The sequence below is a fragment of the Coregonus lavaretus genome, assembly GCF_964263955.1.
Source record: "Coregonus lavaretus genome assembly, chromosome: 31".
Taxonomy (NCBI): domain Eukaryota; kingdom Metazoa; phylum Chordata; class Actinopteri; order Salmoniformes; family Salmonidae; genus Coregonus; species Coregonus lavaretus.
Window position 1 is genome coordinate 11,104,301 of NC_140018.1, and position 23,214 is coordinate 11,127,514.

The following is a 23,214-nucleotide window of genomic DNA, read 5'->3' on the forward strand; positions in this document are numbered from 1 at the left end:
CCAAACACACCAAGACAGTCATGAAGAGGGCACGACAAAGCCTATTCCCCCTCAGGAGACTGAAAAGATTTGGCATGGGTCCTCAGATCCTCAAAGTTCTACAGCTGCACCTTCGAGAGCATCCTGACTGTTTGCATCACCGCCTGTTATGGCAACTGCTCGGCCTCCGACCGCAAGGCACTACAGAGGGTAGTGCGTACGGCCCAGTACATCACTGGGGCCAAGCTTCCTGCCATCCAGGACCATCTATACCAGGCAGTGTCAGAGGAAGGCCCTCAAAATTGTCAAAGACTCCAGCCACCCTAGTCATAGACTGTTCTCTCTGCTACCGCATGGCAAGTGGTACCGGAGCGCCAAGTCTAGGTCGAAAAGGCTTCTCAACAGCTTCTACCCCCAAGCCATAAGACTCCTTAACAGCTAATCATGGCTACCCGGACTATTTGCACTGCCCCCCCACCCCCACCCCATCTTTTTACGCTGCTGCTACTCTGTTAATTATTTATGCATAGTCACTTTAACTCTACCCACATGTACATATTACCTCAACTAGCCGGTGCCCCCGCACATTGACTCTGCACCAGTACCCCCCCAGTATATAGCCTCCCTACTGTTATTTTATTTTACTTCTGCTCTTTTTTTCTCAACACTTTTTTTGTTGTTATTGTTTTATTTTACTTTTTTATTAAGAAATATATGCATTGTTGGTTAAGGGCTGTAAGTAAGCATTTCACGGTAATGTCTACACTTGTTGTATTCGGCGCATGTGGCAAATACAATTTTATTTTATTTGATGCCCCTTTTCATGAAGGCACTAACGTTAGCCACTTGAGTGCTAGCTAGCTACCAACCAGAACATTATTAAGCTAGCCAAGACCAACAACCCAAACAAACTGACTATAATGCTATAAGTAGTGAGTGGAGTTACAAACAGACAAGTTAAATGTCTTACCTGTGATTTTAAATGTTTTCCACACACATAGCTAGGTGTAGCCTACTTGGACACCAGGTCCCCACAATTTCCCACTCTTCCACACTGAATAGCCTGAAGCCACAGGGCTCTTCTTGCAGGCTCCATTTCCCTACCTGGGAGCATTGCAAACAGGGCGCTTCTCGCAGGCTTCATTTCCCTACGTGGGAGCATTGCGAACCGTAGGTCGGGATTTTTGACCAGGTTACATATACACTACCAGTCAAAAGTTAGGACACACCTACTCATTCAAGGGTTTTTCTTTATTTGTACTATTTTTTACATTGTAGAATAATAGTGAAGACATCAAAACTATAAAAGAACACATATGGAATCATGTAGTAACCAAAAAAGTGTTATAAATATCAAAATATATTTTATATTTGAGATTCTTGAGAGAATGCCAAGAGTGTGCAAAGCTGTCATCAAGGCAAAGGGTGGCTATTTGAAGAATCTCAAGTATAAAATATATTTTGATTTGTTTAACACTTTTTTGGTTACTACATAATTCCATATGTGTTATTTCATAGTTATTCTACAATGTAGAAAATAGTAAAAATAAAGGAAAACCCTGGAATGAGTAGGTGTGTCCAAACTTTTGACTCGTACTGTACATTGAACAACAGCAGCTTTTCAGCATGTTTTTTTATTTCTGTATAATAAAAATATTTACGACGAAGTTGGCTCTTTTACAATGGGGGTCAATGGGAAAGAATGTTTGTTTTCCCCAATTTGTGGGTGTGGTCGAAGGGAATTCCTTCATATGACATTAATACCGACTCGGAGTATTGAAATTGATAGCCTCATCTATAACCATTTCTGTCGGTGTGTCTTCTCTCACAGTCTATCAAAGTGGTTCAGTACAACATCAACACAGAGGAACTCTACTCCAACCTCAAGGAGTTCATCCACACGCTCTACTTCAGGTATGGCGCTTTTGACATAGCTAGTAATAATATAATAATATGCCATTTAGCAGACGCTTTTATCCAAAGCGACTTACAGACATGCGTGCATACATTTTTGTGTATGGGTGGTCCCGGGGATCGAACCCACTACCCTGGCGTTACAAGCGCCGTGCTCTACCAGCTGAGCTACAGAGGACCACGTTGTAGTGTGTGTGATGACTGACACATCAGTGGCGATAACGTTAAAGCAACCATGGGGAGGCAGCCATTTTAGATTTTGGAGACGCACCCCAGGCCATAATAACATTTACATTTACATTTACGTCATTTAGCAGACGCTCTTATCCAGAGCGACTTACAAATAGGTGCATTCACCTTATAGCCATTGGGATAACCACTTTACAATGTGTTTTTTTTTTAAATGTTTTTTGTTGTTGTTTTATTTGTTATTATTATTATTATTATTTTTGGGGGGGGTTGGAGTAAAGGGGGGGGTGGGGGTAGAATGATTACTTTATCCTATCCCAGGTATTCCTTAAAGAGGTGGGGTTTCAAATGTCTCCGGAAGGTGGTGAGTGACTCCGCTGTCCTGGCGTCATGAGGGAGCTTGTTCCACCATTGGGGTGCCAGAGCAGCGAACAGTTTTGACTGGGCTGAGCGGGAACTATGCTTCCGCAGAGGTAGGGGAGCCAGCAGGCCAGAGGTGGATGAACGCAGTGCCCTCGTTTGGGTGTAGGGACTGATCAGAGCCTGAAGGTACGGAGGTGCCGTTCCCCTCACAGCTCCGTAGGCAAGCACCATGGTCTTGTAGCAGATGCGAGCTTCAACTGGAAGCCAGTGGAGTGTGCGGAGGAGCGGGGTGACGTGAGAGAACTTGGGAAGGTTGAACACCAGACGGGCTGCGGCATTCTGGATGAGTTGTAGGGGTTTAATGGCACAGGCAGGGAGCCCAGCCAACAGCGAGTTGCAGTAATCCAGACGGGAGATGACAAGTGCCTGGATTAGGACCTGTGCCGCTTCCTGTGTAAGGCAGGGTCGTACTCTCCGAATGTTGTAGAGCATGAACCTACAGGATCGGGTCACCGCCTTGATGTTAGCGGAGAACGACAGGGTGTTGTCCAGGGTCACGCCAAGGCTCTTCGCACTCTGGGAGGAGGACACAACGGAGTTGTCAACCGTGATGGCGAGATCATGGAACGGGCAGTCCTTCCCCGGGAGGAAGAGCAGCTCCGTCTTGCCGAGGTTCAGCTTGAGGTGGTGATCCGTCATCCATACTGATATGTCTGCCAGACATGCAGAGATGCGATTCGCCACCTGGTTATCAGAAGGGGGAAAGGAGAAGATTAGTTGTGTGTCTTCAGCGAAGCAATGATAGGAGAGGCCATGTGAGGATATGACAGTGCCAAGTGACTTGGTGTATAGCGAGAATAGGAGAGGGCCTAGAACTGAGCCCTGGGGGACACCAGTGGTGAGAGCACGTGGTGCGGAGACAGCTTCTCGCCACGCCACTTGGTAGGAGCGACCGGTTAGGTAGGACACAATCCAAGAGTGAGCCGCGCCGGAGATGCCCAGCTCGGAGAGGGTGGAGAGGAGGATCTGATGGTTCACAGTATCAAAGGCAGCAGACAGGTCTAGAAGGACAAGAGCAGAGGAGAGAGAGTTAGCTTTAGCAGTGCGGAGAGCCTCCGTGACACAGAGAAGAGCAGTCTCAGTTGAATGACCAGTCTTGAAACCTGACTGGTTTGGATCAAGAAGGTCATTCTGAGAGAGATAGCAAGAGAGTTGGCTAAAGACGGCACGCTCAATAGTTTTGGAGAGAAAAGAAAGAAGGGATACTGGTCTGTAGTTGTTGACATCAGAGGGATCGAGTGTTGGTTTTTTGAGAAGGGGTGCAACTCTCGCTCTCTTGAAGACGGAAGGGACATAGCCAGCGGTCAAGGATGAGTTGATCAGCGAGGTGAGGTAAGGGAGAAGGTCACCGGAGATGGTCTGGAGAAGAGAGGAGGGGATAGGGTCAAGTGGGCAGGTCGTTGGGCGGCCTGCCGTCACAAGTCGCAAGATTTTATCTGGAGAGAGAGGGGAGAAAGAAGTCAAAGCATAGGGTAGGGCAGTGTGAGCAGGACCAGCAGTGTCATTTGACTTAACAAACGAGGATCGGATGTCGTCAACCTTCTTTTCAAAATGGTTGACGAAGTCATCCACAGAGAGGGAGGGGGGGGGGGGGGGGGGATTCAGCAGGGAGGAGAATGTGGCAAAGAGCTTCCTAGGGTTAGAGGCGGATGCTTGGAATTTAGAGTGGTAGAAAGTGGCCTTAGCAGCAGAAACAGATGAAGAAAATGTAGAGGAGGGAGTGAAAAGATGCCAGGTCCGCAGGGAGTCTAGTTTTCTTCCATTTCCGCTCGGCTGCCCGGAGCCCTGTTCTGTGAGCTCGCAATGAGTCATCAAGCCACGGAGCTAGAGGGGAGGACCGAGCCGGCCGGGAGGATAGGGGACATAGAGAGTCAAAGGATGCAGAAAGGGAGGAGAGGAGGGTTGAGGAGGCAGAATCAAGAGATTGGAGGGAGAAGGATTGAGCAGAGGGAAGAGATGATAGGATGGAAGAGGAGAGAGTAGCGGGAGAGAGAGAGCGAAGGTTGCGACGGCGCATTACCATCTGTGTAGGGGCAGAGTGAGTAGTGTTGGAGGAGAGGGAGAGAGAAAAGGATACAAAGTAGTGGTCGGAGACTTGGAGGGGAGTTGCAGTGAGATTAGTAGAAGAACAGCATCTAGTGAAGATGGGCAATAACATTGATGATGGCCTCCTTGTAGCTCAGTTGGTAGAGCATGGAGTTTGCAACGCCAGGGTTGTGGATTCGATTCCCACGGAGGGCCAGTATGAAAATGTATGCACTCACTAACTGTAAGTCGCTCTGGATAAGAGCGTCTGCTAAATGACTAAAATCTAAATCTAATGATTGAGAGACTGTGTAGTCTAGAATAAATGTCTGTGTCTACTACCTTGCTGCCCTGCCCAGGCATCTGCTGGTGAACCCCCGTGACAGGAGAGTGGTGATCATCGAGTCCATCCTCTGTCCCTCCCACTTCAGAGAAACCCTCACCAAGGTCTTCTTCAAACAGTTTGAGGTACTGAGACCAGCTGGACCACTGATCTATATGTCTCTGGTTGCATTTACACAGGCAGCCCAATTCTGATATTTTATGACCAATTTTGACCTATTAGATCAGCTCTGAAAAAGATCTGATGTGATTGGTCAAAAGACCAATTATTGGAAAAAATATCAGAATTGGGCTGCCTTTGTAAACTCAGCCTCTTATGTCTAGAACCACTTTGCTGGAGGCAGGAGGTTGCTGATGTAAAAACCCTATCCACTTCTCCTAACCCAAAGTAGATGGGTGTGAGCTAAATGGTGAATGCAATTCTCCCCAAGACAATAAGGAGCCTAGATGGAGCCATCTCCATATTGCTCACACCTGACAGTACTTGGAACACAAAGGGGCATGGATTTTATATTTTCAGATCAGGCAATGGATGTTTTGGATTTGTCTCTTACCCATGATGCCTCTGTGTTTCCCAGGTGCCCTCAGTGCTGTTTGCCCCCAGTCATCTCATGTCCATCATGTCTCTGGGCATCAACTCAGGCCTGGTGATGGACTGTGGCTACACTGAGACATTGGTGCTGCCAGTGTATGAGTGCATCCCCATCCTGTCAGCCTGGGAAGCCCTGCCTTTGGGTGGAAAGGCCATTCATAAGTAAGTAGTGTGCGTGTGTTTGAGATGGTGTAAAGATGTTGGCGTGGGTGCTACTTTGCTTGTGTCACATACTGAACATCAGGGAAACAACCTTTTGTTCACCTCTTGAGAGCTGTGTGTTTCAAGCCCCATTTTCTTGGTTTGACTACCGTGACAGAATCAAGTGTATCAAGGTGAGTGCTTTCAGAGGTACTTGTCCCCCTTTGTTCTAAGTAGCTGTGTGTGTTCTACCCCTCAGGGAGTTGGATGGGCTCCTGGTGGAACAGTGTACAGTAGACTCAGACTCCAGTACTGGACAGAGTCTACCTACTGTCGTTGGTAAGACCCCGACATCAGAAACATACTGGTCAATAACACCAGCAACTTACCGCACAATTCAAGCAGTGCTTTGTCATTGTATAAACTGTCTTAGTTAGCTGTCCCATGGATCCTCTTGTTTTCTTGCTGTGGCTATATCATGCGTTGTGAATTGCTGTTGTTGACAATCATGTTAATTGATTTTCCTAATTAGTTTCATAATGATGCTGATGTTCCCTTGTTATATGTAGAGGAAGGAAGGAAGGAATTTATAATTGCTCTCTCTGGGTGAATCAATCATGCAACATTTTGTATTCAGAGTTCCTTGTTAAAGAAAGGAGGGACCCGCTCCGTCTCTCTATTGAATTATACATATACACATGGCCTATTTTAGTTATTTTTCTCCCTGTGTACTGTATCCTGGAAGTACTGTTCTGTTCTGAGAGTGAATCACCATGAAGAGCAGCATTAGCTCTCTAGCTAGCTGATGCAGGGCTAGGCAGGCCTGGTGGGCATCAATAATTTAAACAGGCATAGCATAGACCACCTCTCTCTGCACTACTGAACCACACCACTGCAGAACCACGGCACAACTGAATGGACTATTACAGTCAAATGACTGATGTAGCCTATGCAATGGCTCGAGACAGTAAACTGTAGCAAACCTATCCAAGGCAAGTAAAACAATTATGTATTAAAATTGGGACAAGTAAACTGCTCTGCATTTATCAAGAGTTGATATAATCTACTTTCTTCACTTTCTCCATACTTCCTCAACCAATGATTGCACCTCTGTAGTCTAAGGTGGTGTACTCTCCTTGTCTCGGACGCACCCCATGGCGCGCCCCATTTGACTACAATGAGACACAATCATTTAGTACAGTAGTAGAACCATTGACGTGAAAGGAAGGGCTCTATGTGAGGGAGGCTAAGTGGGTCATAGAAAAAGAAGTCTAACTTTCTTTTTATCCTGTCTTTTGTTGCCAGGCTCCATCCCAGAGGAAGTTGTGGAGGATATCAAGGGTACGTTCAAAAGAGACTGAAACCACTTGTTTTTATTGCCTTCATACAGACAAAACAGACAATGCTGGGATTCCTGTTTGACCGCTAAATTAAATGGATTTAGCTACAAAAGGCAGCTAAAGCTAATTCATTTTTAAAAACATATCTTCGCCCCATTTATGTATGTTGCCGATATTATATAGACCCTCTTGTTTGTGTTGTTTCTTGTCCAGTCAGGACCTGTTTCGTCAGTGACCTACAGAGAGGCCTGAAGATCCAGGAGGCCAAGTTTAACCTAGAGGGCACGGCTGAGGTCGGTGACCTATAACCCCCAACTGGGCAGTCGGTCATTTCTATATTTTGCATTGTTTGGTATATTCAAGGAGTAGCTATTGCTGTGTTCTTCCAGCAAATGCCATTCATTAAAGTTAGTTTGGTGAGTATTATAGTCCAGTGCATTTGAGACCCTCACATCCATGTTCTTTCCCTTGTAGCGACCAACACCACCCCCTGATGTTGATTACCCATTGGATGGGGAGAAGATTCTGCATATCAAGGGACCAATCAGGTAGCTGTTTGTGTGTGTGTGTGTCTATATGTGTGTGTGTATGTATATATATATATATATATATATATATATATATATATATATATATATATATATATTACACATATATATATTACATTTACAGTGGGCTCCAAAATTACTGGCACCCCTGACTGGCAATGCACAAACAATACTTAAAAAATATATACAATATAAATTAAGGAATACCCCCCCCCAAAAAAAAAAAAAAAAAAAATAAAAAAAAAAAAAAAAAAAAAATTGTAAAGTGGTTATCCCACTGGCTATAGGGTGAATGCACCAATTTGTAAGTCGCTCTGGATAAGAGCGTCTGCTAAATGACGTAAATGTAAATGTAAATGTAATTATAGAGATAAACTCAAAATACCAACATGTGAGAAATACTGTACTATATTAATGTTCCAATGGAACCCACCAAAATCATTTATTTATTTAATTAAAATTCAATGTCCTCCAAATCAAGGTTTCACAATTAATGGCACCCTTAAAGATGATTATAAATAACATCTACCAAAATTAAACCAGGAATTAAATTCCACTTATTTTAGTTTCTCTAAGTCTTACGGAACTATATTGAGCCATTACATCACTTCCTGTTTCACAAGGGTATAAAAATGAGGTAACATGCATGCAATATCCCTTTGTCATCCAACACCATGAAGAAAACAAAAGAACTGGCAGTTCAAAAGAGACAGATTGTCGTAGACCTTCATAAATCTGGTAATGGCTACAAGAAGATCCACAAACAATTGAGGGGGAAAAAAGTATTTGATCCCCTGCTGATTTTGTACGTTTGCCCACTGACAAAGAAATGATCAGTCTATAATTTTAATGGTAGGTTTATTTGAACAGTGAGAGACAGAATAACAACAAAAAAATTCAAAAAAACGCATGTCAAAAATGTTATAAATTGATTTGCATTTTAATGAGGGAAATAAGTATTTGACTCCTCTGCAAAACATGACTTAGTACTTGGTGGCAAAACCCTTGTTGGCAATCACAGAGGTCAGACGTTTCTTGTAGTTGGCCACCAGGTTTGCACACATCTCAGGAGGGATTTTGTCCCACTCCTCTTTGCAGATCTTCTCCAAGTCATTAAGGTTTTGAGGCTGACGTTTGGCAACTCGAACCTTCAGATTTTCTATGGGATTAAGGTCTGGAGACTGGCTAGGCCACTCCAGGACCTTAATGTGCTTATTCTTGAGCCACTCTTTTGTTGCCTTGGCCGTGTGTTTTGGGTCATTGCCATGCTGGAATACCCATCAATGACCCATTTTCAATGCCCTGGCTGAGGGAAGGATATTCTCACCCAAGATTTGACGGTACATGGCCCCGTCCATCGTCCCTTTGATGCAGTGAAGTTGTCCTGTCCCCTTAGCAGAAAAACACCCCCAAAGCATAATGTTTCCACCTCCATGTTTGACGGTGGGGATGGTGTTCTTGGGGTCATAGGCAGCATTCCTCCTCCTCCAAACACGGCGAGTTGAGTTGATGCCAAAGAGCTCCATTTTGGTCACACCTCACCACAACACTTTCACCCAGTTCTCCTCTGAATCATTCAGATATTCATTGGCAAACTTCAGACGGGCATGTATATGTGCTTTCTTGAGCAGGGGGACCTTGCGGGCGCTGCAGGATTTCAGTCCTTCACGGCGTAGTGTGTTACCAATTGTTTTCTTGGTGACTATGGTCCCAGCTGCCTTTGACAAGATCCTCCCGTGTAGTTCTGGGCTGATTCCTCACCGTTCTCATGATCATTGCAACTCCACGAGGTGAGATCTTGCATGAAGCCCCAGGCCGAGGGAGATTGACAGTACTTTTGTGTTTCTTCCATTTGCGAATAATCGCACCAACTGTTGTCACCTTCTCACCAAGCTGCTTGGCGATGGTCTTGTAGCCCATTCCAGCCTTGTGTAGGTCTACAATCTTGTCCCTGACATCCTTGGAGAGCTCTTTGGTCTTGGCCATGGTGGAGAGTTTAGAATCTGATTGATTGATTGCTTCTGTGGACAGGTGTCTTTTATACAGGTAACAAGCTGAGATTAGGAGCACTCCCTTTAAGAGTGTGCTCCTAATCTCAGCTCGTTACCTGTATAAAAGACACCTGGAAGCCAGAAATCTTTCTGATTGAGAGGGGGTCAAATACTTATTTCCCTCATTAAAATGCAAATCAATTTATAACATTTTTGACATGCGTTTTTCTGGATTTTTTTGTTGTTATTCTGTCTCTCACTGTTCAAATAAACCTACCATTAAAATGATAGACTGATCATTTCTTTGTCAGTGGGCAAACATACAAAATCAGCAGGGGATCAAATACTTTTTTACCTCACTGTACCACTGAGCACTGTCAGGGCTATTATTAAAAAATAAAAAAGATATGGAACAGTTGAAAACCTCACGGGTAGAGGACGCAAATGCATTTTGCCCCCCAGGATAGGGAGGAGGATGGTGAGAGAAGCAACAAAATCCCCAAGAATCACTGTGAAAGAATTGCAGGCCTTGGTGGCGTCTTGGGGTCACCAGGTTTCAAAAAGCACCATCAGATGCCACCTCCACAACCACAGGCTCTTTGGAAGGTTTGCCAGAAGAAAGCCCTTTCTGACCCCAAGACACAGACGCAAGTGCTTGGAGTTTGCGAAACGTCGTTAAAATTATGACTGGAAGAAGGTTCTCTGGTCAGATGAGACCAAAATTGAATGTTTTTGTCAGATACAGCATCAGCATGTTTGGCGTCGAAACAGAGATGCATACAAGGAGAGGCACCTCATACCCACGGTGAAATATGGTGGTGGGTCAGTGATGTTTTGGGGCAGTTTTAATTCCAGACGTCCAGGGGCACTGGTTAAGATTGATGGCATAATGAATTCCACCAAGTATCAGGCACTTTTGGCTGACAATCTGGTTGCCTCTGCCAGAAGGCTGGGACTTGGCCGTAGGTGGACTTTCCAACAAGACAATGACCCAAAACATACCTCAAGATCCACACAGAAATGGTTCTGTGACAACAAAATCAATGTTCTGCCATGGCCATCTCAGTCGCCGGACCTCAATCCAATCGAAAATCTGCGGGCTGAGTTGAAGAGGGCAGTTGATAAGCGCAAACCCAAGAATGTGAAGGATCTTGAAAGGATCTGCATAGAGGAATGGTCCAGAATCCCTCCAAATGTATTCCTTAACTTTGTCAAACATTACAGGAAAAGACTACATGCTGTTATCCTTGCCAGAGATGTGGTCCTCTGTAGCTCAATTGGTAGAGCATGGCGCTTGTAACGCCAGGGTAGTGGGTTCGATCCCCGGGACCACCCATACGTAAAAATGTATGCACACATGACTGTAAGTCGCTTTGGATAAAAGCGTCTGCTAAATGGCAAAAAAAATAGAAAAAGATGGTTGCACTAAGTACTAAATAAGGAGTGCCAATAATTATGAAACCTTGATTTTGGTGACATTTATTTTGTATTAAATAATTGTATGATTTTGGTTGGTTCTATTGAAACATTAATAAAGTACAGTATTTCTCACATGTTGGTATTTTGAGTTTATCTCTATAATTATATTGTTTATATTTTTTAAGTATTGTTTGTGCATTGCCAGTCAGGAGTGCCAGTAATTCTGGAGCCCACTGTATGTATGTATGTATGTATGTATGTATGTGTATATATACAGTGCTATGAAAAAGTATTTGCCCCCTTTCTAATTTTCTCTACTTTTGCATATTTGTGATACGGAATGTTATCAGATCTTCAACCAAAACCTCATATTAGATAAAGGGAACATAAGTGAACAAATAACACAACAATTACATATTTATTTCATTTATTTCATAAACAAAGTTATGCAACACCCAATTCCCCTGTGTGAAAAAGTAATTGCCCCCTTACACTCAATAACTGGTTGTGCCACCTTTAGCTGCAATGACTCCAACCAAATGCTTCCTGTAGTTGTTGATCAGTCTCTCACGTCGCTGTGGAGGAATTTTGGCCCACTCTTCCATGCAGAACTGCTTTAACTCAGTGACGTGTGGGTTTTCAAGCATGAACTGCTCGTTTCAAGTCCTGCCACAACATCTCAATTGGGATTAGGTCTGGACTTTGACTAGGCCATTCCAAAACTTCCAATTTGTTGCTTTTTAGCCATTTTCATGTAGACTTGATTGTGTGTTTTGGATCATTGTCTTGCTGCATGACCCAGCTGCGCTTCAGCTTCAGCTCACAGACGGATGGTCTGACATTCTCCTGTAGAATTTTCTGATACAGAGCAGAATTCATGGTTCCTTCTATTAAGGCAAGTCGTCCAGGTCCTGAGGCAGCAAAGCATCCCCAAACCATCACACCATCACCACAATGCTTGACCTTTGGTATGATGTTCTTACTGTGGAATGCAGTGTTTGGTTTTCGCCAGGCATAATGGGACCCATCTCGCCCAAAAAGTTGACTCAAGTTTGCCAAAAAGCACCTGGATGATCATCAAGACTCTTGGAAGAACGTTCTATGGACAGATGATTCAAAAGTATAACTTTTTGGATGACATGGTTCCAGTAATGCCTGGCGAAAACCAAACTCTGCATTCCACAGTAAGAACATCATACCAAAGGTCAAGCATGGTGGTGGTGGTGTGATGGTTTGGGGATGCTTTTCTGCCTCAGGACCTGGACGACTTGCCTTAATAGAAGGAACCATGAATTCTGCTCTGTATCAGAGAATTCTACAGGAGAATGTCAGACCATCCATCTGTGAGCTGAAGCTGAAGCGCAGCTGGGTCATGCAGCAAGAAAATGATCCAAAACACACAATCAAGTCTACATGAAAATTGCTAAAAAGCTAAACAAATTGGAAGTTTTGGAATGGCCTAGTCAAAGTCCAGACCTAATCCCAATTGAGATGTTGTGGCAGGACTTGAAACGAGCAGTTCATGCTTGAAAACCCACACGTCACTGAGTTAAAGCAGTTCTGCATGGAAGAGTGGGCCAAAATTCCTCCACAGCGACGTGAGAGACTGATCAACAACTACAGGAAGCATTTGGTTGGAGTCATTGCAGCTAAAGGTGGCACAACCAGTTATTGAGTGTAAGGGGGCAATTACTTTTTCACACAGGGGAATTGGGTGTTGCATAACTTTGTTTATGAAATAAATATGTAATTGTTGTGTTATTTGGTTCCTTTATCTAATATTAGGTTTTGGTTGAAGATCTGATAACATTCCGTATCACAAATATGCAAAAGTAGAGAAAATTAGAAAAGGGGCAAATACTTTTTCATAGCACTGTATATCAACTGAAATGTGATACAATTACAAAACACAGCAAATGGGTTGTGTTTTCTGATATAATCTCTGTTCATTTCATTAATGCCCAGAACATTTCAAACCTAGATATTTGGTTCTGTGTCTCCTCTTTTAATATCTGGGTCACCTTCTTCTATTATTGAATCTGGGTTGTCTCTGCAAGGTTTTCATCATTAATCATGTCTGTCTGTGTGCTCTTCTCAGGGGCGGCTAATGACACTACAATGGCCCCTTGGGGCCACAAAAAAGTGTATTAAATTAAATTGAATTGAAATGAGGGCTGTGGTTTTGCAAAGACTTATTGCAGGGACTCTTGGTTGATGTGTTGGTTCTGTATTTTAGGGACTCTGAGTGACGTGTGGGTTGTGTTTTGCAGGGACTCAGTGATGGAGATGCTGTTTGAGCAGGACAATGAGGAGAAGAGTGTGGCCACTCTAGTGCTTGACACTCTGGTCAAGGTAACATTAATTTTCATCATTGAAAAATACCATGTATTAATCTGTGGTTTCTTTTTTTCTGCTCAAACCGCAAGAGATGAGATGATGCCAAAATGGGTACAGAATTCAAAAGTTGCAGCTCTCTCTCTTTGTCAGTAATTACTGGACGATGTTGTTTCGTTCGCCAACGACCTTTCATCAGACATCTGCGTCTTCTAATTAAAATTGTCAGCTATTTCATAATTCCTTCCTTCCTTTTTTTCAATTTTGTGATGACGAACGCATTCCACCGACACGTACGAGGAGAGACTTTAACCCTGTTACCATAGCAACAGTCCCAGCCTCCCGGGACTCTCCAGTTCGCTGAGGTGAAATCAGCTTGGTTCTTTCTCGAGTTGCCTGAAGACCCGACGTTGAATTGTATAGAATTCTACGTCGGGCAGAAATTAGCATTTGGATCAGGAAAGTTTCCTCTCACGAACTCTACAAGCCAGAATGCTGAATAAAATTATACTTTACTGGTTGTCCGTGTGGTTGGTCCTTTTGCAGGTAGGAATGTGAGACAAAATATCCACAGAGTAGTGTTATCAACCCGACCTTCAGTATGCTGGTCTGCATATCGTTTGTATTTCTGTTTTTTATTTTCAATACTGATGCAATTCGCACGTGACAAACACTTGCCTAACCGAACGGCAAACACTTCCAGCTGATTGCAAAAAAAAAGTGCTTCGGTCGACTACATTCGGCTATTGTTTAGACATTGTGCATCACGTGCAATGCGTCAGCATATTGAATATACAAGTAACAGGACCTACCGGCACCGCAGAAAGTCGGGTAAACAACAATTTCCTGTGGATACCCCATCTCCACCTTCTACCGCCAAAATGACCAACCGCATGTACAGCCGGTAAAGTAAGTGTAAATATAATTTTATTCAACATTCTGCCTTGTAGACACTATTGCATCTTTTTTACATGGATTTTTTTCAGACTGATATCCATGGGAACAGTGTGATGTTTAGGCAACTTCTCAAGAAGTCGGATCAGACCAACGACAGACCAATCATCTCAATAGGCAGAGCAGCCTCCATTACTCTTCCTGCATGTTTTGTGCTTGTGCTGCACTCTGTAAGCACAGTACCATAAGCACTCATTGGTTTCCATGGACTAGTCTGACAGGCAGTGCAGTAAGCTTGTAAACAGTCCACTTCTCTACAGTGTAGGGTCGGTCAATGAGGGACGGTTGAGCTAACGTGCGCTAATGTGATTAGCATGACTGTTGTAAGTACCAGCAAACTTTCCAGAACATAGACATGTTTTATATGGGCAGAAAGCTGAAATTCTTGTTAATCTAACTGCACTGTAAATTTACAGTAGCTATTACAGTGAAAAAATACCATGCTATTGTTTGAGAAAAGTGCACAACAACAAAAAACTTATCACGGCAACTGGTTTGATACATTCACCTCCGAAGGTAAATAATGTACTTACATTCAGTAATCTTGCTCTGATTTGTCATCCTAAGGGTCCCAGATAACATGTAGCGTAGTTTTGTTTGATAAAATCCATTTTTATATTCAAATGTAGGAACTGGGTTCTACAGTTTGAACTGCTGTCTTTGGCTCCACACCCACCCCGCCCGGCCATCTAGATGTGTGAAAGTTAGTGTATAAGCTAATGATCCATCATGTAAGACATTCCTGGGAGTGTGTAAAATTACATTTTGTATTACGATATCATTTTTGTATGTTCTCTATAGTTATGTTCTTGAAAATGTATCAATTGACCAATTCGGCACATTTGGGCAGACTTGATACAAAATAGTCCAGTATTGCAATGCTTCACTGGGTCAATCTGGAACTTTGCGCACACACTTCTGCCATCTAGTGGGCAAAATCTAAATTGCGCCTAAACTGCAATATTATATTGTGGCCTTTCCCTTGCATTTCAAAGATGGAACAAAAAAATAAATAGAAAACACATGTTTTTGTTTGTATTATCTTTTACCAGATCTAATGTGTTATATTCTCCTATATTAATTTCACATTTCCACAAACTTCAAAGTGTTTCCTTTCAAATGGTATTCTACGTCATTTCCTTGCTTCAGGTCCTGAGCTATAGGCAGTTAGATTTGGGTATGTCATTTTAGGGTCCGATCCTTAAGAGGTTAAACCCTTATTTCTGTCCCATAGACAGTTTTAAGCAGTGTGGGAGTTTAAACCCAGCTTGCTGTTAAGCTTGTGAACAGTACATTTGAAAAAATAAGAAAGATGATTGATACATTTGCAACCATGTGTTTCTATCTGATGAACCCCCTCAGTGTCCCATCGACACTCGTAAGGTTCTATCTGAAAACCTGGTCATCATCGGGGGCACAGCCATGCTGCCTGGCTTCCTGCACCGGCTCCTGGCTGAGATACGCCTCCTGGTGGACAAACCCAAGTACCGCGACGCCCTGGCCACCAAGAGCTTCAGGCTGCACAGTCCTCCAGCCAAACCCAACTGCACCGCATGGCTCGGAGGTGAGACCCAGATTAGTCTGATAACCGACCTTGTCCTTGGACACTGTAGAGCTGAATGGATCCGATGGATGTAGTAATACAGTAATGGCTTAGCTGCGACGTGAGGGGGGGAGATGCTACAACTAGTGGCCATGGGTTAGATCAACCTGCCCCTCCCCCATGACTGTAGGTATAAACCAGCTGTGAATAACCCTGTGTCTCCTGCTTTCCTCTCCCTGTGTAGGAGCGATCTTTGGAGCACTGCAAGACATCCTGGGTAGTCGCTCTGTGTCACGCGACTACTACAACCAGACAGGCCGTATCCCCGACTGGTGCTCTCTCAGCTCCCCGCCGCCAGAATCAGTCTATGATGCAGGGAAGACCCCCCCGCCACTCATGAAGAGAGCCTTCTCCACAGAGAAATAAACCACCAGACCAGACACTATTGTCTACTCCTGGTCTGCGTCTGCAGTGCCACACTATACCAAAAATAGTGCACCTACTTTGGGCCCTGTTCCAAAGTAGTGCACTGTATAGGGAAAATGGTGGCATTTTAGACATAGTCCACCCTAGGCACAACAAACTCACCCCAGACATAACAACTTGAACCTACCAGACGTTATGGGTGTGTCTCAGTAGTCTATTGTGGCTTCCTCTCCTCATGCCCTTCCCCTCATCTGTAAGGCGAGGGAGCCACTTTAGACTATAGAGATGCACCCAGCATCTCAACCCCCAGATGGCTGTGGATTGTGGGGGTTGTAGTTTTAGTTCTATCAGTCTTTATGTGCCTGTTCTTGTTCTGAAAGACTCCTCCTGCCACACTGCCATCCAGACTGCTCACTCTATTGCTAAACTTGATATTTGATCTAAGGAGGGCACTGGTACAGTAGTCAGCATTTGAATTGAGAGTACTGTGCTGGGGTCAGGGGTCAGGGAGAGCAAGTTCTGGGTCTAGAGCTTTGTACACAAGGCAGTCTTGAACAGAGTTGTGGCCATGAGGCAGAAGTGTGGATTTGACTCGGTTTTCCAGTTGAACTGTTTTCCAGCTGAACTGAGGCTTTTCATGTTAAAACATACTCTTGAGCTGTATATAGAAAATGTCAGTAAGAAAATGTACTGCAGTTCAACCAGATACATTGTAGTTCAACTAAATAAATTGTAGTTAAAAAGATTTGTTTAATTGCAGGTCAGTTTTGAAGTTTGGCTCTGTCAAGTTTCTCTTTATGTAGTCCTTATGAATGCTACCCCTAGGCATTCATTTTCAGCTAATATGAAGTGTTTTATTTGCCATTTATTTATTTTTCTTTGCCATGTAAAACTAAGTAATATCAGTTTCAATCTCCCAAGAGCTTTTATCCTGTAATGCATAAACTCAAACAGCGCTAAATAAACATTCCCGCTGTTGCATCTTGTCGTTCCTTTCTTGTCTTTCATGAGACTTATTTCTCCAGAGCCCTTAAGTGATGTTTCACACAGATAATCCCACTACTAGAAAGCATACTGTAGAGTACACTGGATGAATAATGTTCACTCCATGAGACAGCAGTCAGAGGAGGATAGTTTGAAGATGGTTTATTGGTATTTCCCAGCCCCGTCACTTTCAAAGTAATGAACACCAGGCCAAAGTAATCACCATAAAAGTACCAGTTGTATCATGCTTATATGAAATAACAGGCTGAGCAGCACACGCAGATCTCTGAACTACCTGGGCTGAAGTAGTCTCTTCTCCGACACATGGTCACTGGCTGCTCTGGGGTGGAGTGCCATGAGTCTGACATGAATTATCATGAAATAAAGAAAAGATGCCTGCTCACTAATGAATGCTCACGTTGTTTTATTGTGCAACACTTTGACACGAAAGTCTTCGTCATTTCGGGTCGAAACGTGAGCTTTGAGAAGTATGCCGGAATCTATTCTCTATTTCATTTGTTTCTTTTTTAAATCGGCACCTGCAAATCACTTCATACGTGTACACTACTTTTAAAACATTAATTATCATCCATTTCTGGCACGAATAAAGGACAGCACAGTCAGAACTGCAATACATGAAATGTGGCTGTATTTGATTCAAGGTCTTCTTTCCTCCTGGGGCCATATCAGCTTAGACACACACACACAAACACACATTCCTGAATCCCACAATGACTTGTAATCATACAGCTGAGATCCCCATGTGCCTGTGATTGACTGTATCATTAAATCAACCCTGAATGAACCTGTATGATCTGGTCTGGTCCCAGTCTAGTGGATTTTGGATCCCATATGGACATTGGTAGGTAGGTCCGGCCGGCCGGGTAGGTAGGTAGGTCCGGCCAGGCAGGTAGGTAGGTCCGGCCGGCCAGGTAGGTTTTGAGCACAACATTTATCGCCCACAAGGAGGCGCCATAGTGAAATCAAAGTGTGTCTCAGAGGTCACATAAATCATAAACTGTTTAGGCTGTTGTTACTGTGTGACTGGTGTGGCATCATTACCCAAAATGCAGCTGGACTCAGAAGCTGGCAGAGACTGGGAAATCTGATATAGCTCAGACTCCGAGCAGTGTTGCCACCTTAGCGACTTTGTCGCTATATTTAGCGAGTTTTCAGACCCCTCTAGCGACACATTTTCAAAAAAGCGACTAGCGACAAATCTAGCGACTTTTTCTGGTGTTATTGGAGACTTTTGGAGACTGACGTGAAAGCACGTATCGTTCTTACTCTTCTCAATGAGCAGCGGGTGCTGCCGTGGGCCCCTGCCGTGGGCCCCTGCCGTGGGCCCCACCCCCACCGTGGGCCCCACCCCCGTCCCACAGCACTCACAGGCGGCCCAGTCCTTGCACAGCAGTCCCTCCCAGCTGCAGTCAGAGCAGGAGATGTTCACCCCTCCGCGTCCAGACTGCAAATGAATCGCGCATGCGGGAAGCCGCCGCTGGCTGATCCCGCCCTGGCTTACATTGTAGGGTGTTTTGTACTCACTTTTTGTCTCTCCCACGACATTATTCCTCTCTCCTACAGCGTCCATCACAATTACAGTGGGGAGAACAAGTATTTGATACACTGCCGATTTTGCAGGTTTTCCTACTTACAAAGCATGTAGAGGTCTGTAATCAAAAATCCAGAAAATCACATTGTATGATTTTTAAGTAATTCATTTGCATTTTATTGCATGACATAAGTATTTGATCACCTACCAACCAGTAAGAATTCTGGCTCTCACAGACCTGTTAGTTTTTCTTTAAGAAGCCCTCCTGTTCTCCACCTGTATTAACTGCACCTGTTTGAACTCGTTACCTGTATAAAAGACACCTGTCCACACACTCAATCAAACAGACTCCAACCTCTCCACAATGGCCAAGACCAGAGCGCTGTGTAAGGACATCAGGGTTAAAATTGTAGACATGCACAAGGCTGGGATGGGCTACAGGACAATAGGCAAGCAGCTTGGTGAGAAGGCAACAACTGTTGGCGCAATTATTAGAAAATGGAAGAAGTTCAAGATGACGGTCAATCTCCCTCGGTCTGGGGCTCCATGCAAGATCTCACCTTGTGGGGCATCAATGATCATGAGTAAGGTGAGGGATCAGCCCAGAACTACACGGCAGGACCTGGTCAATGACCTGAAGAGAGCTGGGACCACAGTCTCAAAGAAAACCATTAGTAACACACTACGCCGTCTTGGATTAAAATCCTGCAGCGCACGCAAGGTCCCCCTGCTCAAGCCAGCGCATGTCCAGGCCCGTCTGAAGTTTGCCAATGACCATCTGGATGATCCAGAGGAGGAATGGGAGAAGGTCATGTGGTCTGATGAGACAAAAATAGAGCTTTTTGGGTCGTTGCTGGGTCTTCCAGCATGACAACGACCCGAAACACACAGCCAGGGCAACTAAGGAGTGGCTCCGTAAGAAGCATCTCAAGGTTCTGGAGTGGCCTAGCCAGTCTCCAGACCTGAACCCAATAGAAAATCTTTGGAGGGAGCTGAAAGTCCGTATTGCCCAGCGACAGCCCCAGAACCTGAAGGATCTGGAGAAGGTCTGTATGGAGGAGTGGGCCAAAATCCCTGCTGCAGTGTGTGCAAACCTGATCAAGACCTACAGGAAACGTATGATCTCTGTAATTGCAAACAAAGGTTTCTGTACCAAATATTAAGTTCTGCTTTTCTGATGTATCAAATACTTATGTCATGCAATAAAATGCAAATTAATTACTTAAAAATCATACAATGTGATTTTCTGGATTTTTGTTTTAGATTCCGTCTCTCACAGTTGAAGTGTACCTATGATAAAAATGACAGACCTCTACATGCTTTGTAAGTAGGAAAACCTGCAAAATCGGCAGTGTATCAAATACTTGTTCTCCCCACTGTATGTCACTATCAAGGGACAACAGGGAACATGTGTTGTGTAAATGGTCAAGCAATTTTGTCATCTTGGGATAATGTTATGATTCTGCTTTACTCCTTCATAAACATTGTTTTAATAGCCTACTCCTTGAAAACATGCACTCAGAAAGAATGATATGCTATCAATCATTCAATTACTTTTAATACAGCAAAACTAGCACATAAAATAATTGTAAGGGTCTTTATTGTATGTAATTTGTTCCAAATACTGGGCTCTCTGTAAAGGTTTCTGCATAAATGCTTCACATTTATATATCTCCAATTTCTTCTCTGGCCCCAAGATGTGACTCCCATTACCACTGAGAGTCACATTTAGAGCTATTTTTTCTAATACTGTAACTTTTTGTCATCACACAGTAAATTCACCATTAGGGAGATAGTAAACTAGAGTTAATCCTCTCCTATAGCTCATACTGAAGAGGCTCCAATGAACTATTCAGGTTCATCATGCAAGCAGCTCATTCCAGCATAACTATCAAGGTAGTTACAGTATTTAGCCTACAAATGTATTAGCAACGCATTGAACAGGTACTGAGGGGTCACCACCTGCATGGAGCTCGTGAGGTTTTCTGGGAAATGTAGTTTACGTTGACAGGTTTAATAGTTTATACAGGGATGTGTCACGGTTCAGACAGACGACCAGAGGACCACAATTGCGTCACACCAGAAAGTTTATTAAACTTAAGGGAAAAGGGAAGTAGGGAGTGAATGAAGGCTCCAGGGGTAACAGGGATCCCGTCCAATGTGCTGGGTCTGTGCCCCCCCCAGTGGCAGCGATGCGTCCTATGAAGCCGGTGGTGGGTGGTCCAGAAGTCCTGGGGGGGGGGAGACACAGACACAACAGGGCGGAATGAAACAAGGCAGCAGTACAGTTCAAGGGAAATCCAAAATACGTAGTAGCAAGGCAGAAGGCTGGTCAGAGTTACCGGGATTGAAGAGTAGTCAGGAGTCGTAATGGCAGAAGCAGGTCTGGATCTCCTGGGGCAGACGAGTATCCAAAAATCAGGCAGGTCCGGGGTCACAAAACCAGGGTGAGCCAGAAGCGCGAGCAAACAGGTTCCGGGTGTGAGCTTTGCAGACGATCTGACACCGGAGAGCTGAAAGACAGGGCCTTAAATACTGGGAGAGGTAGTGGGTAATGCAGCGCAGCTGGCAGAGTAATTAGAGCAGAGCAGAGCAGGGACAGGTGGAGCTAGTTAGGCTGAGTAGAGAGAGTGGTGAGCAGAGTGGAAGAAAATAAGGTGGTAACCCGGTGGAGTGAGAGGCTCATGACAGAACCCCCCCCCCAAGGGACGGCCCCAGAAGTCCCAAGAGCAACACCACGCCGGGCGGGAGGAGGGGAGCCGGAGGAGGGCTAGAACTCCTCCGAACGGTCCGAGTGAACGTCCTCATCCTCGGAGGAAGCCGGAGGGCCGTGGTCGGGAGATGGGACAGGTCCCGAGACAGGATCAGGCACAGGACAGGAAGCCGAGCGGGCAGGACGGTTAGGGACCCCTCTGGGGCGGCCCCTACGGATTGCAGGTTGATCAGGATGCCGTTGGTGGAAAGCGGTGATGAGAGTCCTATCCACAATCCGACTAGCTGGCACCCAGGTCCTTTCCTCAGGTCCATAGCCCTCCCAGTCAATGAGGTACTGGAGACCCCTACCCCTCCGTCTGGACCGAAGCAGGCGGCGGACGGTGTAAACCAGACCACCATCGACGAGCCGTGGAGGAGGAGGACAAGGCGCAGCAGGGACCAGCGGACTCTCATGGATGGGCTTAATCTTAGACACATGGAAAGTGGGGTGCACCCTCAGGGAATTAGGCAGTTGGAGCCGGACAGCAGTTGGGCTAATCACTCTTATGATAGGGAATGGGCCAATGAACCGAGGTGCCAGCTTCTGCGACTCCACCCTGAGTGGCAGGTTCTTCGATGACAACCACACCCTTTGACCAACATGGTAGGTGGGAGCAGGAATTCTCCGACGGTTGGCCCCGGTAGTGTAGCTGGCAACGGATCTGAGGAGTGTGGCTCGGGCTTGTGACCAGGTGCGGCGACATCGACGGGCAAAAGCAAGTGCAGATGGGCAAGTAACCTCCTCTTCCTGGCTGGCAAATAGAGGAGGCTGGTATCCATAAACACATTGGAAAGGGGACATACCGATGGCAGAGCAGGTCAGAGAATTGTGTGCGTACTCCACCCATGTCAATTGCTGCGACCAGGAGTGGGGGTTGCGTGAAGTCATGCATCGCAGTGCCTTCTCGAGCTCCTGATTAGCCCGCTCTGACTGCCCATTGGATTGGGGATGGAATCCGGAAGTCAGACTGACTGTGGCTCCCAGCAGGTGACAGAACTCCTTCCAAAAAGCGGAGGAGAATTGTGGACCACGGTCAGAAACTACATCCCTTGGCAGTCCGTGGATCCGGAAGACGTGTTCCAGGACCACCTGGGCGGTCTCCTTGGCGGTTGGGAGCTTGGGGAGGGGAATGAAGTGTGCCATCTTGCTGAAACGGTCAACTATGGTGAGAATGACGGTCATGCCACTTGAAGGGGGCAGCCCCGTGACAAAGTCAAGGGCGATGTGAGACCAGGGACGTCTGGGCACAGGCAGGGGCTGCAGCAATCCGGCTGGGGGCTGGCAGGACGACTTGTGTTGGTTGCAGATGGGGCAGGCTTGGACGAATTCCCGTACATCCTTCCTCAGAGAGGGCCACCAGAACCTCTGGGCGAGCAGGTTGTAAGTGCGGGTGGAGCCAGGGTGACAAGCTAGGCGGGAGTCATGTCCCCACTGAACGACCTGGGACCTCAGGTCTTCGGGGACAAAAAGGCGGTCAGCTGGGCAAGTGCTGGGACCTGGCTGGTTACGGAGAGCCTCCAGCACCTGTTCCTCAACAGCCCAGGTCAGAGCTGCAACGATGCAGGGACTTGGCAGAATCGACACAGGGTCCTTGGAGGGGGTGTCATCCTTCTGGAATTGACGGGAGAGGGCGTCTGGCTTGGTGTTGCGTGATCCAGGCCGGTATGACAGAGTGAAATTAAACCTGGTGAAGAACAGGGCCCAGCGGGACTGCCTGGAGTTCAACCGTTTGGCCGTGCGGATGTACTCCAAGTTCTTATGAT

General features: G+C 45.3%; 1 protein-coding gene across 1 annotated transcript in view; it reads left to right on the top strand.

Moving 5' to 3' along the window:
- LOC311106533 (actin-related protein 10-like) overlaps positions 1-17,141 on the top strand; it is a 30,504-nt gene extending 13,363 nt beyond the window's left edge. The window contains exons 3-12 of the mRNA XM_084148896.1: positions 1,811-1,893; positions 4,890-4,998; positions 5,451-5,626; positions 5,865-5,944; positions 6,911-6,946; positions 7,159-7,238; positions 7,420-7,493; positions 13,174-13,255; positions 15,554-15,755; positions 15,979-17,141. Of these exons, the coding sequence (XP_084005022.1) occupies positions 1,811-1,893; positions 4,890-4,998; positions 5,451-5,626; positions 5,865-5,944; positions 6,911-6,946; positions 7,159-7,238; positions 7,420-7,493; positions 13,174-13,255; positions 15,554-15,755; positions 15,979-16,160 (1,104 nt within the window). The 3' untranslated portion in view covers positions 16,161-17,141. The remainder of the gene's footprint in view (positions 1-1,810; positions 1,894-4,889; positions 4,999-5,450; positions 5,627-5,864; positions 5,945-6,910; positions 6,947-7,158; positions 7,239-7,419; positions 7,494-13,173; positions 13,256-15,553; positions 15,756-15,978) is intronic.
- Positions 17,142-23,214: the final 6,073 nt, after the last annotated feature.